The 16,611-nt window shown below is 32.2% G+C and overlaps 4 protein-coding genes across 5 annotated transcripts in view; 2 read left to right on the top strand and 2 right to left on the bottom strand.

Annotated features, from left to right (window-relative positions):
• The window catches only part of LOC128167584 (DNA-directed RNA polymerase III subunit RPC1-like), a 27,324-nt gene extending 26,396 nt beyond the window's left edge, over window positions 1–928 (top strand). Inside the window, exon 37 of the mRNA XM_052833381.1 lies at window positions 780–928. Coding sequence (XP_052689341.1) covers window positions 780–866 — 87 coding nt within the window. The 3' untranslated portion in view covers window positions 867–928. The remainder of the gene's footprint in view (window positions 1–779) is intronic.
• Window positions 918–16,611, bottom strand: LOC128167591 (kinetochore protein Spc24-like). The gene is made up of 5 exons (XM_052833389.1): window positions 16,530–16,611; window positions 3,614–3,811; window positions 3,113–3,359; window positions 2,196–2,272; window positions 918–1,800 (listed from the first exon to the last, which is right to left on the bottom strand). The coding sequence occupies exons 2-5, from the start codon at window positions 3,786–3,788 to the stop codon at window positions 1,694–1,696; spliced, it is 606 nt and encodes a 201-aa protein (XP_052689349.1). The 5' UTR covers window positions 3,789–3,811; window positions 16,530–16,611; the 3' UTR covers window positions 918–1,693.
• On the bottom strand, window positions 4,980–15,344 carry LOC128167585 (uncharacterized). Of its 2 annotated transcripts, none has more exons than XM_052833382.1 (5): window positions 9,834–9,972; window positions 8,010–9,718; window positions 7,312–7,509; window positions 6,997–7,158; window positions 4,980–6,455 (listed from the first exon to the last, which is right to left on the bottom strand). In XM_052833382.1, exons 1-5 carry the CDS (start codon window positions 9,931–9,933, stop codon window positions 5,895–5,897), a joined length of 2,730 nt encoding a protein of 909 aa, XP_052689342.1. In that variant the 5' UTR covers window positions 9,934–9,972; the 3' UTR covers window positions 4,980–5,894. The 2 variants fall into 2 exon arrangements, with proteins under 2 accessions (XP_052689342.1, XP_052689343.1); XM_052833383.1 differs by lacking the exon at window positions 9,834–9,972 and adding an exon at window positions 14,985–15,344 and having other exon boundaries at window positions 4,982–6,455.
• LOC128167590 (uncharacterized) lies at window positions 10,934–14,974 on the top strand. Its single transcript, XM_052833387.1, has 4 exons — window positions 10,934–11,233; window positions 12,754–12,941; window positions 13,778–13,897; window positions 14,429–14,974. The coding sequence occupies exons 1-4, from the start codon at window positions 10,955–10,957 to the stop codon at window positions 14,562–14,564; spliced, it is 723 nt and encodes a 240-aa protein (XP_052689347.1). The 5' UTR covers window positions 10,934–10,954; the 3' UTR covers window positions 14,565–14,974.

Here is a 16,611-nt window from a genome sequence, read left to right as displayed (position 1 = left end):
CCCTGAAACAAGTGCATGTGCATTTATTTAAAGACAGGCAATCTTTTAAAGGGGCATGGTCACGATTTTGGTCAAGTTCTAATTTTCTGTTTTTATCACTTACAACGCTTTAAACTGCATAAGGAATGCATTTTTAGTGATCAAATGAAAATTGAGAGCCAGTCATTAAATTTTAAGCAAGATACAGGGCTCACAACTCTTTGTCATGTAAACAAGGCTCGTGCCCTGTTTTTGTTTATATAGGTTCAAAATACCACTAAAAAATCTTGTTAAAGCCGATTTGTCTATCGTCTGATTCATTTTAAGCATAATTAAACAGTTCCTAATGTTTAACACATTCATTTTAGGTCTTAAATTGGAAGTTTCACTTTAACATTCAAAATGTAAACAAATGCTTTGTTTACATATTACAAAGAATTGTAAGCTCTGTAACTCGCTTATAACTCAACGAATGACGCACAAATTGTGGTGGCCTATTAAAGATGCCTAACTGAATCATTGTAAACATTAAAGTTCAAATAATGAAATCTTGACTTACTATAATAGCCCTCAAATTGATGTGCAAAGTAGTTTTATACAAGGTTTTGGTACATCTATATCATGAGGTTTTCAAATTTTTATCTTCTTTTTTTAAGGGGGGGGGAGGGCGTGTTTTCAATTTAACCCTCTGATAATCTTGTAGTTACATTGTACAGCATTTTTTTTTTACATGAATGATATACATGCATATATACTGGTATACCCTATATAACTGAAGACATTCCTTAATGAAGTGAACAGCTGAGAAGATTGACCCCGCCCCGCCCCGCAGAGAGCTAATCTTTGACACACCGGATTTCCACCTCCCTGGGACAGATATCTCCTAGCAAAGAATGCCAGTCTACTTCATTGTTTCTGTTAAAAAATAAAAAACATAGTGCTTTTCCAATTATTTATTTCATTTATGATTTCACTTCTTGCTATGTGTACATAAACATGTACATGAAAAATCAAAACTTAATTTTCAGCTCTATAAAACTGGGGTTTCATTAGTATGCATGGGCGTCCATTTTCATGGATCATGTAAAATGAACAGTTTCGAGGAGATATTAGCTTATGGACAATGCTCCTAATAATAACAAATATAGTAACAGAGCTTTACTTTGATAAGCATTTTGAGTTTCTGGATTGACCCGACAACATTTACATAAATGATCTAACAAATATTGATGAAAACACTAGATTAACTAAACACTATTCAAAGGCAATCTTACATTACTGTGAGTGGTACACCCTTTTATGGTTCACATGTTGGAAATGTGCAAATTTGACTATATTTGAAAGTAAAGGGCAAAGAATGTTTTTCATTACCAGTCCTCATTTTTGGGTCTGGTGTGAAGAGACTGATGTATACATGTAGTATTCAGCATGGTTTCTTTCAAAATAATCACTTGCATTATCTACAAAATCCTTATCTGTAAGACCTAAATCCTATTTCATCATACTTTGTAGAAAGATATCTCAGTTGTACTATAGTCATTTTCTTTAACACCTCTGCTCTTTATGAATGATTTATCTACCAGTACATAAACATGTACATGATATAACAGTCTAAATGTCAATGTTGTTGAAGTTCATTTTCTGTGAATGTCCAACTTGGTCTCTTTGAACTTCACTTAGAATCTTGTGGTTTCCATTGGTTTAACATCACTCTTTACCAGTCTTCCTCCATCATATCCCACAGATAATTTGCAACGAAAAATTTGGACACCTTTTTCCCACTCAAGGAAAAGGGCCTAATGTCATTTTTGTTGCAAATATCTAGATTAGTCAAGGAACATATTTTTAATTCTTTTTTTTTTTTAATTATTTCTTCGCAAAAAAAATGTAGTGCAGTACCGGTATATGATTTGTTAAATAATCAAACCTAAAATAGTGAACTATTCATTAACCAGATTTTTAGTTATTTTTGGAATGAACATAGCAATACACATTTTATGTATCATACATTACAACATTTCATTTACCAAAACATTTTACTTGTATTCTAGTTACATGTGTATATACAATTTTATATGTATATCACACGAATGGAAACTTTTTGTTACTAACTTACAAATATGAGGTTTTCAGTTCAAGCCCAATATAAAACTTTGTATCAAAGAGTTTATTTTTTCAAACCAAAACAAAGGCTAGAGTTTGCCCTGAAAGGATACATCCCTTGATTTCATCCGGTTCACAATCATACTGCCACTGTAAGGAGGTGAGAGTATTGTAGAGCTGTACATCATACCTGTGAATTAGAGAAATGGAAGCTGTAAACTTTATTTCTGTTGTAAAAGAGAGCATTTCATGAAAAACACTGAATTGTATTACATGTAGGTATTTCAAAAATGCAAGATATTAACTCAACAACATGGAAAGAGATTTAACGATGTGCACAAGATGTATTAAAACTTCAGTTCTTACAGTAACATTAATTAATGTTATTTAGATGTACATTTTTGAGTTTCATCATGCATATAGTAATGCTACTGCAATAGTATTGTAAAATGGCTCGATTTAAAAAATTATGGAGCAAATGAAGAAACACTAATGGCTACTCATTTCGCATGAGACAATAGGTGCATGGATGCATGTCACACTATGTTAAAGTGTATTAAAAATTATTAACGGTAGTATTAAAGATTTTTTTTTGTTTTTGATACATGTTTAATATTTAATATTTTCAATATAGGCGTCACCAAGCTTTAATGAAAAACATTAAATTTTATTTGTGTATCAAATACATGTATCATAAACTAAGGATTTTGACATTAAATGACATCATAGTAGTAACTTGATCCAAAGAGTCGCATTACATCTCGTTGACATGTGCAGATCAACTCTTCAATCATCAGATCATATGAGATGCAAAGAGTCTGGTTTGATCTAATAATCTGTGTCTGGGCAGTGCAATGTGAAATGATCTGACCCTTTGGATCAAGTTACTGTTATGATAATATAAATACATTAATAGTATTCTCCTCTCCACATATGGTAGAGTGGAGTGGATCCAAAACCCTATATGCCCTGGTTTTTCCCATGGGCTGGTATTGAAAATGAAAATCTCAGAATCCAGTCAGTTGCTTACTTGATCTTGGGAATGGCATGAGTATTGTCATGCTTGAGTTTCTGTTCTTCTTTTGTCAGTCTTTCTTGCTCCTCTTTTTGTTCCTCCAAAGTCTTCTTAAGTTCTTCACATTTCTTAGTGGCCTCTTCTAAATGTTCTCTCTCAGATCTGAGTTGTTCCTGCACAGTTCTAACTTGATTGATTGCCTCTGTTTTTTCTCCATCTTCTTTCACGTTCTCCATCTCTAGCTCCTCTTGATTGATTAAATCTATAAAATATTTCAATTATAAAATTTTATTTCGCTGCATCTAAATTATTTCGTAAAGTGTCAAGCCCAAGGACTTAGGTGTATTATGAAAATTAAAATAGAGGATTGAAACTTGCGTCTCACCCTTTCTAAAAAATGAATACTTATTATATATAGGTTCAAGGATAAAGTTTTGTGACAAAAATGATAGACAAGCTGTGATCAGGGATGTATATACTGTCTAGTATATCTTCCCTGCTGTCATGTATATTTACCCTGAATCTGCTGTTTTAGTTGCTCCCTTTGTTTCTGCTGAAGATGACGTATTTCACTAATTATGCGTGCACATTTTTCTGTTAGCTCTGCCTCCTGTGTTCCTTCAAACGCAGCAGTTAATTCCTTCCCAACGCTCACCAGCTCAGATAGCTGGGTTTCTTGACTTTGCATCATTTCGTATTCAAACTTTTCATCAACTTATATGAAAGGAAAAAAAAATCAGTGCAACAATCAAACCCCAAAGTACTTTACTGTATACCATTTTTAAAAAGAATCGTGGCTTGTCGTGATCTACACTACACTAAACCGGGTCCGTAGGACATCTGTCATTTTATTGATTGAACATTCTATCTATACAGTCTCGCTCTGTCTAGCTATGTTTTGGCAACACTTGCATGTATAACAATAATATAACAATATAAATGAATAGCAGAGAAGGTGGAGGAAAGACACTACTGGCTCTGAAAAGTACTGAAAGTGCCATTTTTTACTGATAATTTCTGATATTTACTGATATTGAACTGTCAGTGCTGAGAATTGCTGATATTTACTGATAATTTTACTGTTGTTACTGATAATTCCTGTGGGTTCTGATATTTACTGATATTTACTGAGGCTTTTGCTGTGAGTTCTGATAATTGCTGATATTTACTGAGAATGGCTGTCGGTACTGAGAATTACTGATAATTACTGATATTTTTTCTGGGACCAGGAGAGGTAGAAAAATGCCAACAATATGATTTTTTTATAGATAGATGTACATGTACATATCTATTTTTCTTTATGAAAGCAAAATAATTAAATTTTACTACTTTAGACGACACCACAGACACTAAACACTTTATACATGATTAACTATAATTTTTAAAACAACTCTTTGTGCTATTTGACAAGTATAAGGATTTAAATTCGTTAATTATCGGTATTTATTATTTATTAGCAATAAAGATCCTCATATTTTCTCCCAATTCACCTGCGATAAATCATTTTGATCGACATCGGAATACCGATAATTAGGCTTAAATAAAATAACTGTGAAGGCCGATTATCTATCAATATTTATTTCATCTATTCTTTCTGAATCACAAAATTGCCAAAATTCATTAGTTTTCACACTAAGAGTAACTGCGTACAACTTGGAAATTTGATTGATTTAGCCTTTATACTTTTATGCACTAGTATTTTAACACAGTAGTCTGTAAACCACTGCGCCCCTCTCGAATGACACTTATTATTCTGCAGAAATATTACACATTATGTTCATTGAAAATTTGGGTTTGTTTTTTTTTTGACATATATAAATAATCATATCCATTAATTTCTGTACTTTCTTTACTTTGATGACCAAATTAAAAAAAAAAGAAGCTCAATCAACCAATATTATGAATATACGCCCCTGATTCAACAGCTTAATGATTAATTTCAAATACCATACAACAAGACTCTTTCAACAGTTTTATTTATACACTTTTTGTTGTCTATGATGTTTGAAAATCATTGCCAATATAATTTTGATTAATGTTGTTTCCCTGATCAATAAATTAAATAAAAGAAACGAAATATTATAAGTACTACTTTTATTAATTTTTATACTCCATATATCTAATAAATAACATACATGTAATAGAAAACATCACGGTACGTGTATCAATTCTCTTACAGCCAGTATGAATTCAAACAAGAAACAGAGAAAAAAACCAAAACAGAAGACAATCATTTTAAATATAATGCAGCAAGTATTTAAAAAGTATACTATTGCGTGAATAAAAAGTAAATAATAATCACTTCATTTGTAAATGGCTGTGGTACATCAACTATTCTTAAGTTCTATGATTAGCAAGTATATGTACACTATCAGAAAAATGAAATCAATTAGAGATGGCCGAGTCCTACCCATGTAGAGGGCATCTCAACAACAAGATACAGCGTACGCACCATCACCTAAATTGAATTGCATTTTTCATTTTCACTACGTAAATGTTCATTCAATAACTGTAAAGTCACAGTTGGTTTACCTTTCAAACCCTTTACTTATGAATATTAATATGAGTAAAATATTATATTTTCTGCTGTCTTATGTAGTTTCACACTTCACTTTAGTTGTTTTTCAAAATTGCATTTCCTAAGTGATATTATATAAACATGAATATTTTCCATCTAGACACTTGTGACATTAAGTAAACTTTATATTTTATAAACATCATTTGTCTGAATACATACATGTACCTACCTACCTACATACTACATTGCTGCATGTAAAATTATACATTAAGGCTTCATTTACAGATTTTTGATATCGGCATCATTTAACACAGATACGAAGTTGTCGTTTTGTACATACACTAGTGGATCACTAATCAAGTTAATGTGAACAAGTCTCTGGAAGAGAACGGTATTTTGAAATTTGCACAGTCCATCTTTCCTTTCCCCCAATGGGAAAACATCTACAACAGCCCATGTCTGCAATGTACAATTCACATTATGCTCGAGAAACATCCTCACTTCCCCGAACTGGAGGTGGCCACTTAACACTTTCACAATAGAGGAGTTTTTTCTTGAGTTGTGATGTTTTGTACAAATCTTTCGATCTTCTGAGCTGTATGAGTATTTCTCGCTGGCATATTCATTGAAGAAGAAGATGTTGATTTTCATTGAAGTCTCGTAGAACTTTCGCATATGTGCAGACATAGCCTCTGTAAGGATGACATCCTTGTCCTGGGATTGGCTGATCTGAAAAGCGGTGACTTCAGGGGAATGTTGGACTCTGTTCATCACTTCATCGGCACCATGCGGAGGCTTGTATTTCTGACTCATCACCATGTACATACACCAGTCATACACCTAAAATGCATATTGTAATGTGTCAATGAAACAAATCACATTTTCGCAGCAAGTAATGTATAATGGAATCACCATGATCATTCTGAATATTAGTAGATAAAAAGCTTACGAGATACAATTTACCTCTGAAATATATATAGAAAAGCTAATTTGTTGAAGAGGATGCAACTCTCTGGAATTTGCATGATTAGAATAATCCAACTCAACATTGTCAATGAACTCTATTAACTCCTGTTATATTTCAAATAAATAAATCCTCTTTAATTAAACAGAGAGTTCTAATAAAAAATAAAGAATGCGAAAAATGTTCAAATTTTAAAGCTAAAATATTGTTTTTCCTTTTAACCATTATGTTAACTACTATATAATAATTTTTTGTAGAAAAAATTACATTTAGATTTTATGAAGAATCAGACAGATAATTTGTTGACTATCCAGCCTCCTTAATACTGCAATCAAACTGCTCTCTCAATAATGAACACTCATCCTGCCTTCATAAAACTTGGAGGATCAAAAGTCTGATCATAACACAAGTACTCACAACATATGTCTCCATCACAGTTGCTTCTTCAGCTCCTTTCTTTAAACACTGTCTACTAATCCATCCATTGGCCCTTTCATAAGGAAAGAGCCATCTCCCATACAGAGGACCAAAGGTGGGGAAGCCATCCACGACATGATGCAGCAAATGAGTGACCAGATTCTGTTCAAAACAAGAGATTTTAACATTCAGATCAGATGTATATTATTTTTTTTTTTCCTAGTTAAAAAAAATTAAAACAAGTACTGAAAAAAAACAACGTAATTATTGAATATTCACAGGAAAATAATCTTTAGTAAACCTTTAAAATATTACCTGCATGGAAAGGGGGAAATCTCGTTCAAATAGACTCAAAGCTGAGTGTGCATCTTCCTGCAACTCGGGAATATCTTCTTCTTTCAACTGCGGTGAAACCATTCTCTTGATAATATTCAAGACCAATAGCAGGGTTTCTTCTTGTTGCTTGGGTAAAAATCCGTTGATACACCAAGCAAGAGCACCACTTGTTACAAACTACAATACAAAATACCTACATCATTACACAAACTACAAAATTTCATAGAGGTACACTTACGTAACACCTTGAAGTTGACATACACTCTTTTAAGTTTTTATCCATGTAAGAGTTATTAAATGTTTTCTTTCACAATTTTTATGTGTTACAGCATAGCACTATATGTATATACTTTTAACTATAAATACCTATATTATATACAAGTCAAGTATTTGAAATCAATGGTGCTTTTTTTTATCTCAACAAGATATTAAATGTATTTTATGGTTACTTATATATTGTACAATTTGAAAATCTTGAAACAAACGGTATTTCATATTAATGTAGTCAGACATTTGAAATACTAGTATCCTACATTACACAGTTGAATCAATGATCATGAATAACGATCCACAAAACCTGAATTTAAAAAAAAAAAAAAACTATATCTAAATTTTGAATCTGTTATTACAAATACATAATGGTTATTCAATTGAAACTTTGTTTAAAAAAAACTTGCCTGAAGTTTTGCATTCATCGTCCGTAGTGTCCACGGCTTTGAGAAATGTGGTCCCGGTGAAATATTGTGAGCTATGCTGTAGGTGATTGACGCTGCTCTGGCATCCGCTGTCTTTATTTGTTCCTTTGATAGGGACCAAGGTGTAGGGTGCAATACGATACTTTCTTCTGGATTCACATTTTCTTCATTCAGTCTTCTTTTTTTGTTTCGTTTTGTTCCCTGGGGTGGCAAGGCTTCAGTAACTGCTGAATTTCGCTGAACCCAAATTTCAGGAAATCGGTTGAATGACTTTTCACAACTTCTTACATTGACTCCATCATGCTTGCCAATCAGCATGTCTATCACGTGTGAAATGAAATCTGCAATAGTATGCATTCCGTCCGGCTGCATTTGATGTAATCTGTTGTGGTAGGGGAGTTTCATGAGTGCATATGTGCCCTTCAGTCCAGTCTCCTTCTGGTGTTTTTGCTTCTGAGTTTTGTTTGGCAATCTGTCATACTTGAGTCTCATTTGTTTTTCCTGCTCATTCGATATTGTCGTTGGATTTTTGGTTTCTCGGTCCTGCAATGCAAAGCCAGTCCCTTCCCTCATCTTGTCACCAATTGGCAGGAAATGTCTGTTGGATACATGTATGGTCTTCTTTAGAGAATGGCAGTAATGTCCAACTTCATTACAATATGGGCACGATCGAAGAGCTGAGTGTCCAGAGAGATGAAGAAGTTTTGAGTAGGCGGGAATGTCACAAAGAAACTGCAACAAGGCTACTTTAACTGTTGTTGGTGCCCCAATGTAAGCATTCTGTAGTGGAAACTCTGTCAGATCTAGGAGCTCTTCAATAAGGATTTCTAGGTAGGGTTCTAATGTCTTTGGTTCACATCCCTTTGGACCACTAGGAATGATACCCATCAAAAGCATAGGTCCCATAACTTGGCGGATAGTTCTTGGCAGGTTGATCCAGGTAAGAATTAGTGGCCACATGGATTTTTGGCTGGAAGTGTGCTTGTTCGGATTAACTCCATCCGTAAATAAGGAGAGTGGAACACATAATGGCTCCTCTGTAGCTTCGAATACACCACCAGTTTGAAACCATGAATTGTATAGTGATCCATCTACAAAGTCAGTCAATGTTCCCCTCACACTGATTTTTTCTGCATACAGAAGCTTACAAAGGTTGAACGTTCCAAACCATCTTGCTAATCTAGGTCCAAGGGGCATATATGTAAATGATTTTCTCACTTTGCCATTGAAGTATCGTGGCTCCTTGCACTTAGGACAAGACTGTAATCCAGCAAACTCTGTATTGTCTCTATACACAACACAGTCATTAACACACACATCATATTTATATAATGGAATAAGGAGATGTTTGATCAAATCTTTCGCCTCCTTATATGATGCTGGCAAATTATTAGGTTGTGGGAGAGTCCTTTTTTCAGTCTTCAGTACATCTGTTAAAGCACTTTTCGACATCCCGTGATTGGTAGAAAACACATGTAAATGTTGTGTAACAGCTTCCAACAGAGTAGTGTTCGCTCCCGAGAAAAGAGGTGAAAGGAGATTTTCATCCCTGTATGCAGCCTCATCAAACTGATACTTTGGAAGTAAGGGCACTGTTTTGTTGCTGAAGACTTCATCTGTGTGGCGATGAAAAGTTCTCTTTGGTACCCACTTGCCATTGCATATTCCACACTTGCAGTACCACTTGGGATCTGTAATAAGATAAAATCAAAATAAGTAAATCTAAATAAATCAAAATAAGTAATCTAATTATTGATTTTGCTTTTTTTCCATACTTACAAATCATAGTTAGTACATAAAACTTACTATTAGACTGAGTGTTTTCAGCAGATGAAAACATTTTAAGTAATGTCAAAAATGCAATACATAGTATTGCTCCATTACAGATCTTGCTACATGCTGACATCGAAACCTAACTAACAGCAACCTCTGAACCCTGTCTGTCCCCAAGCACTGCGATTTGAGTGGGAGTGGCTTTGTCTTAGCTGATTGGCTATTTATCATTAATGAGCGATTTCATAGGCAACAGATAGTCTACCACATAAATTCAAGTCATTTTTGTTTTTATCATCATTAGAATTGACAAAGGAATAAAAACTGTTAGACACTCAGACCCATGTATGTTACATGTATAGTTGCAGTTTTCAACAAGAACAATACATATATATTTGATCATAACATTTTAGCAGTAGTTAGCCCGATATACAATGTATCTTAAAAGATGATGGATTAACAAATATTCTTGAATAAGATTAAAAAATAAAATATTTTTGCACATTGACCACAATTAAATAAACTTATAAGTTTAGCTTGTGCACATGAGTATACTAGACATACATATATTAGTTACACATGAGAAGTTAAGTTTCATTTTAATTATCAGCTTCATAAAAAGGGGTGATAAAAATCTGTTGATAAATATCTGAATATTCATAATCACTATATATATGTATAATGTTAATTTAGAGAGTTAATTAGTTAGCTCCTTTGGTTAATTACTTGTAAATCCAACTTTTTCAACCTTTAATGCATGTACTATTGTTTGTAAGACTATATTTGTTAATATTCTCTCAACACCCAAAAATGCATGCATGCAGTTCTGAGAATGAAGAATTTTGCAGTCAATTATTACATATTTTAACCCCTCTTCTTTCCATAGGGAAGCTAGTGTAAAAGTATAATTATCTTAATTTAACTGCTATCCAATTAAAGATCAAAATTAATAGACCTGATAGATATGATTACAAGGTAGACCTATGTGACAATTTAAGATTGCCAATTATTAAAACAACAAATAATTTGTTATAATTAGGAGTAGTTAATTGATCATGATTAATGGGCAAATTTTTAAACATGTACATGTTACACATTGGTCAGAGTGTGCAAGGACAGTCTGGAAGTAACAGTGTTTTGTATTAACTGACATCATGAATTCATTCAACTACCAAACTTTGTCGTTTAACAACGCGGACTACAGCTACGGTTCAAATGGATCTATGCAGCAGAGTACATCATATTTGCCCCAAAGCGTTTCCAAGACTTGTGACTATAACTGCATTTGTTGTGCCCGTTTTCACGTTGGAAACCCTTGCCCTTGTAATACACCGAAGACATCCATTGGGACCCAAACAGACCTGGAAGTTCCCCAGGGACTTGATTCTGAGCGTTTTTGGAAACGTGGAACTTATGAGCATAGCATTTTACAGGTAAATTTGTAACTGATATTTTTATATATTTACAAACCTTTATTGTCTCATATATCATTCCAAAAAAATGAAATGTTTTCTCTTATAATATGGATATAGTAGTTAATTCATATATTATGACAGACATATGAGGTACATTGGATTATATATACATACTTGTTTGTATATTTAAGTTTCTCCTCAAATGAAAATATAATATTTTCAATGAATATCATACAGTTATGAGTGTAAAATATAAATATTGAGTTTACAAGTACATGAAATGTGTATTTTGTGAGAAAGTGTAAAGTATGGTACATGTGTTCTTAATATAAATTAAATATATATATACATGTTTAGATATTATATGTATATTATTCTTATATAAGCCATGAATTTAATTGTTAAATAAAATAAGATGATTGAAGCAGATGCAATTAAAAAATTACATGTGGGCCAAGAACCATAGATTGATAATGTTAACAAAATGTCGATTTAACTGCATGTCAAGTACATGCATGCATTTATGTAATATATTAAGATAAATGTTCATGTAAATGAGATATCTATATATCAATTTGTTGGGTAAATGTACATTTGTACTAAAGAGCCCAGAACATTGGATTTGTTGTTTTTTTATTCTATATCTTATTATAGCAATTTACATGTAGATGTTAATATTGCCCATGTGTTTCTGATAGAATGAGCTTTTATATATATATATATATATATATATATATATATATATATATATATATATATATATATATATATATATATATATATATATATATATATATATATATATATATATATATATATATATATATATATATATATATATATATATATATATATATATATATATATATATATATATATATATATATATATATATATATATATATATATATATATATATACACCTAACATTTTTTGCTTTTTTATTAATTAACCATGGAAATGAAAGTCCAACACAAAAATATGCAAATTACATGTACATGCATGTACCTAAAACAACCATCCAATGCTATGATTATGAGGATAACTAATGAAGAATAGTTTGATAAAAACTGTTTAGGTTAAGAAGTATTTTATTCATAATGTATTATGATATTAGTTAATACAGTTGATATGGAGTTATTTAAAACAGCTGGCAAAAGTGCCTTTATAAGTCATATTTAGTTCTTTTCATTATAAGGTACAGATGTAAGTTAAACCTACAATAGTAATCTTTGTGTGTTTGTTGTTATATATACATAGATTTACCTTAATAATAGTCATTAATGTCTCAAGTATATGAAGGCAAATTTATATACATTAATAGTACAATGCATGTTTCAATACACCCAATCTCTAAATTTGTGTGTGTGTGGGGTGGGGGGGGGGGGGGTTAATCAGCTGGTACAAAATATCTTCACAAGTATATTTTAATTATGTAAACATAAGCAATGTGTGTTAAAGCACTTTCTCTTAAACACAAGTATGATTTTGAGTAATTTTTTTTTTTTTTAATTTTATGTTTATTTCATTTGTTTTAGAAATCCGTACATGATGTTGTTCAGAAGTACCACCTCAGTGGGAAAGCAGATGCTAGTTGGGAGCAAGCAACGAGTGAGATCATGATTTCATTTACAAAGGACATGCCACAGACATCAACAAACCGGCAGAAAATTCAACAACGCATGAAGAAAGCGATTTATTGGCTTAAATTCTATGGGAAGAAAAAGTAAGTTATTCATGTGTCATTATACTTTTTCAATGTATTAAAAACTTTAATTATGTATAAAAGTCATCATTTTTTTTAAATCTTGAAAAATATTTAGGAATATTGTTAGACAATCACATTCTGTAAGACCTTAAGGTATTAATTTGATTTATTTTGATTTAACAATTAATCCAAAAATTTTCCCCAAGTTTTCACACACATTTATTGATCTCGCAGGTGTCTGGGGGTCTGTATATTTACACCTAACAAATGTCTGGATAGGACAATAGGTGTGAAACTCTCTGAGCTCCACTGGTCGCTACAATTCGCACAGAATATACAAGAAACTAACAGTGACCGACCACACAGACCAATCCAGAATTCTTTAAATAACAATTAATGACAACCACACTTTCTCCTACTGTTTGTTCACCACTTTTTTATGCTATGAAGTATTAAAGAAAAGAAATAAAATTCATGTTGTAAAATAAATGGTCAACAAAATATTAAATTTGAGCAGTGACATTTTTTTTATATGTTAAATGACAGTCTTACTTATAACTTTACATGTTAAATAAAATATTAAATAAATGCAGTTTTTAATTGTACATGCTGTACTTAAGCATTTGCAATTTCGACTATTTAATCAATTAGTTATTAATATGATCAATTGTCAATGATACAATTACCAATGACTCTATTGTATGCTAAAAATAATTCATGAAAAAGAGACACGTTAGTTTTGTTGTTCAATATGCACAATATGAGGACACATAGTAACTGATTAAACCACATTCACCACTTATAGTTTTCACTTCTTATTTTTCATGTATTCAATTTTCTCAACTTTATTTCAGAACTCAAGCCATGAAGGATGGGCAGAAGTCGGTTTTTCGATTCTTGTGCAAGTCTAGGAAAGAGAAGTCTCAGACCACACCAGCTGCAACCAGCACATTGTTTAAAGATGCCCATGATATGTAAGTGATTAGAATCTGTGGTTTATTGACTGTCATGAAAACCTAGCCTCTTTTATTGCTTTTTAATATTTGTTCCTGATAATGACATTCACGATATATCAATATTTCAACGCATTCTTGCATTATAACTAAATGAACCTGATATTTAAATTATCATTATAATTATTTGCGAATTGTCTTCAATTTTATTCGTCAATTGCTTATTCATATTGATAATTGAAAAATTTGTGGCCACATGGATGCTTGAAGATACATTATGTATTTTAACATGTTTAAATCATGTGAAGTTACATACATCAGGTTACCAAAAAATGTAAAACAAATATCAATTCAAAAATAGATGGAACTAAGAAGTGATTATAAAAAAATGAAAGAAATGTCTGAATGCCCCCCCCCCCCCCAATCTCCTCTCCACATGAAAAATTATTAGTAAATATGACATGTATATTGTTTATTTCATAATTATAATTGAATAAATTACTGAATTAAAAACAGACATGATAGACTTATTAAAAATTATGCATATTTCAGAGGAGCAGACAATCGTGGAGATGACACATTAGAGGAGCTGATGTCCACACCTCCCTCTGAAGATGATGACAGCTCCGACAGTGATGTCCCATTGTCTACGTACATCAGGAAAGGAAAGACAAAGAAAGGACAGTAAAGATCACAGACATTATATATGTGTGATGATATTCCAGTGACCCCATGATTGTGCGCAAAAGACTGATTCACTTAACTACAAGCCTGTATCATGTCTATTTACTAAGTTCTTGTATGGGCCTATGTGTATTTAAATGTATAATTTGGCATGTTTACAAATAAAATGAAATAAAATCATATGGAAATTAATGTATCATTTTAGTTGAAATAAAGTCACCATTCTCTAAACTTAAATGGTAGAGATTATAAAGATGTTGACAGGTATAATTTGCCTAGGAATAAATAAACTTCTGTTTCACTCATGGTTGAGGAAATTCGAGAGTTCTAACGTTAAGAGTCTCGAATTTCCTCAGCGTTGAGTGAACACCAGTTCCACGCATACACGTGAGATACATCAAAATTAATGTAAAATTACACATACCTGCGAAGACTATTACAGTTCTGTTCAAGCCACAGCTTTAGGTTTTCAAGTTGTCTTCTTCTTGATTGATTCTTTGAATGTACACTCGAAACAAACGATATGCTATCAGTACACGTGCTACATGTTGTATGGTTTACGTTTAGAAACCTTTTGAGCTCCATAGCAAGCATTCTGTACTTTTATGGCTAATTACAAATGCTCTCAGTAATTGGACACAATGTTCAAAATAATTCACGGTATCCGTTGCTGATCTGAGGCACTTGCAATAGAGTACATTTTGAAATGCCATGTATTTTCGAGGTTCAAATGAAATCGACGACAGACAATTTCGGCACCTGCTGAATAATTGGCCCGTTTTGATAAAAGTTAAAAATGTAAAAAAAAAAAAATGATTTTATCTTTTGACAACTCTTTACTACTATATAACACAATATTCTACTTAAAATCACCAATTCTTTTTGCAATACTATGTACCACGTATTTGTACCGCCTACTATTGAGTTAGGCCTACGTACATGACACCCGGGTTAATTACTTGCCGTTAAAAACTTGTACAGAATTAGATTTGTATTCATGTTAATTTTCAGAAGACATATAGTTGATTTATATATTGACATATGATTTTCAATAGAAATGAATCATTCTGTTGAAGAAATTTTTTTTTTGAAATCTGTGTTAATTAATTATAGTATCTTTTAAAATTATCAAAATCTACCAAAACTGAATAATAATATATTTAACTACGGGGGTGGGGATCATTAATTAGCCACTTTTTACATCTTCAAGACCAGGAAAAATATCAGTAATTATCAGCAATTCTCAGTACCGACAGCCATTCTCAGTAAATATCAGCAATTATCAGAACTCACAGCAAAAGCCTCAGTAAATATCAGTAAATATCAGAACCCACAGGAATTATCAGTAACAACAGTAAAATTATCAGTAAATATCAGCAATTCTCAGCACTGACAGTTCAATATCAGTAAATATCAGAAATTATCAGTAAAAAATGGCACTTTCAGTACTTTTCAGAGCCAGTAGTGAGAGGTAAAAGTATGTATTTTGTGCTAATGAACAAGTTGTTGTAGAGTTAATGCCATTAATTGATTAAAGTAAAACTATAATCAGTTGTTCGTCAGTTCTTATTTTTGACGTTTAGAACCATTTTAACTAGAGTTTGGACTTTGGGTAGATGTGTCAAACAGCATTTTGACGTATGTAGGCCTGTCTTTTTCATTGCTGGTCACTCAGCCATGGCTCTTTGAAATCAATAAGATTTGTCTGGCTTTAGGGCTAAGACTACGCAATCGATGTATATTTCGCTTGAAACCGCGTCACTTTTGTATTGTTTTGACGCAAGGAATAGATGGCTACACCCTACAGAAAGTCCAAGGTCTTGTTAAAATGGTTCTATAAAATCTACATATGTCTCGTTAAAACTTCTGATGCACTGGCCATTAAAAGGAAACTACAATTATCTTTGCATGATCAACTTTACTGATGCAATATAATGTTTAATTGTTTATAAGCCCCTAAAATACAGACCTTGAAATAGTTTGTGTGTCAGCTTCTATCAATCTCTGTTTGTAGTTTGCGCCTAGGAATGAAAGGACAAAATTGATTGGTT

Source organism: Crassostrea angulata, chromosome 10 (genome assembly GCF_025612915.1).
Source record: "Crassostrea angulata isolate pt1a10 chromosome 10, ASM2561291v2, whole genome shotgun sequence".
Classification (NCBI taxonomy): domain Eukaryota; kingdom Metazoa; phylum Mollusca; class Bivalvia; order Ostreida; family Ostreidae; genus Magallana; species Magallana angulata.
Note: the sequence above shows the minus strand (reverse complement) of the source record. Positions and strands in the feature narration are given on the sequence as shown.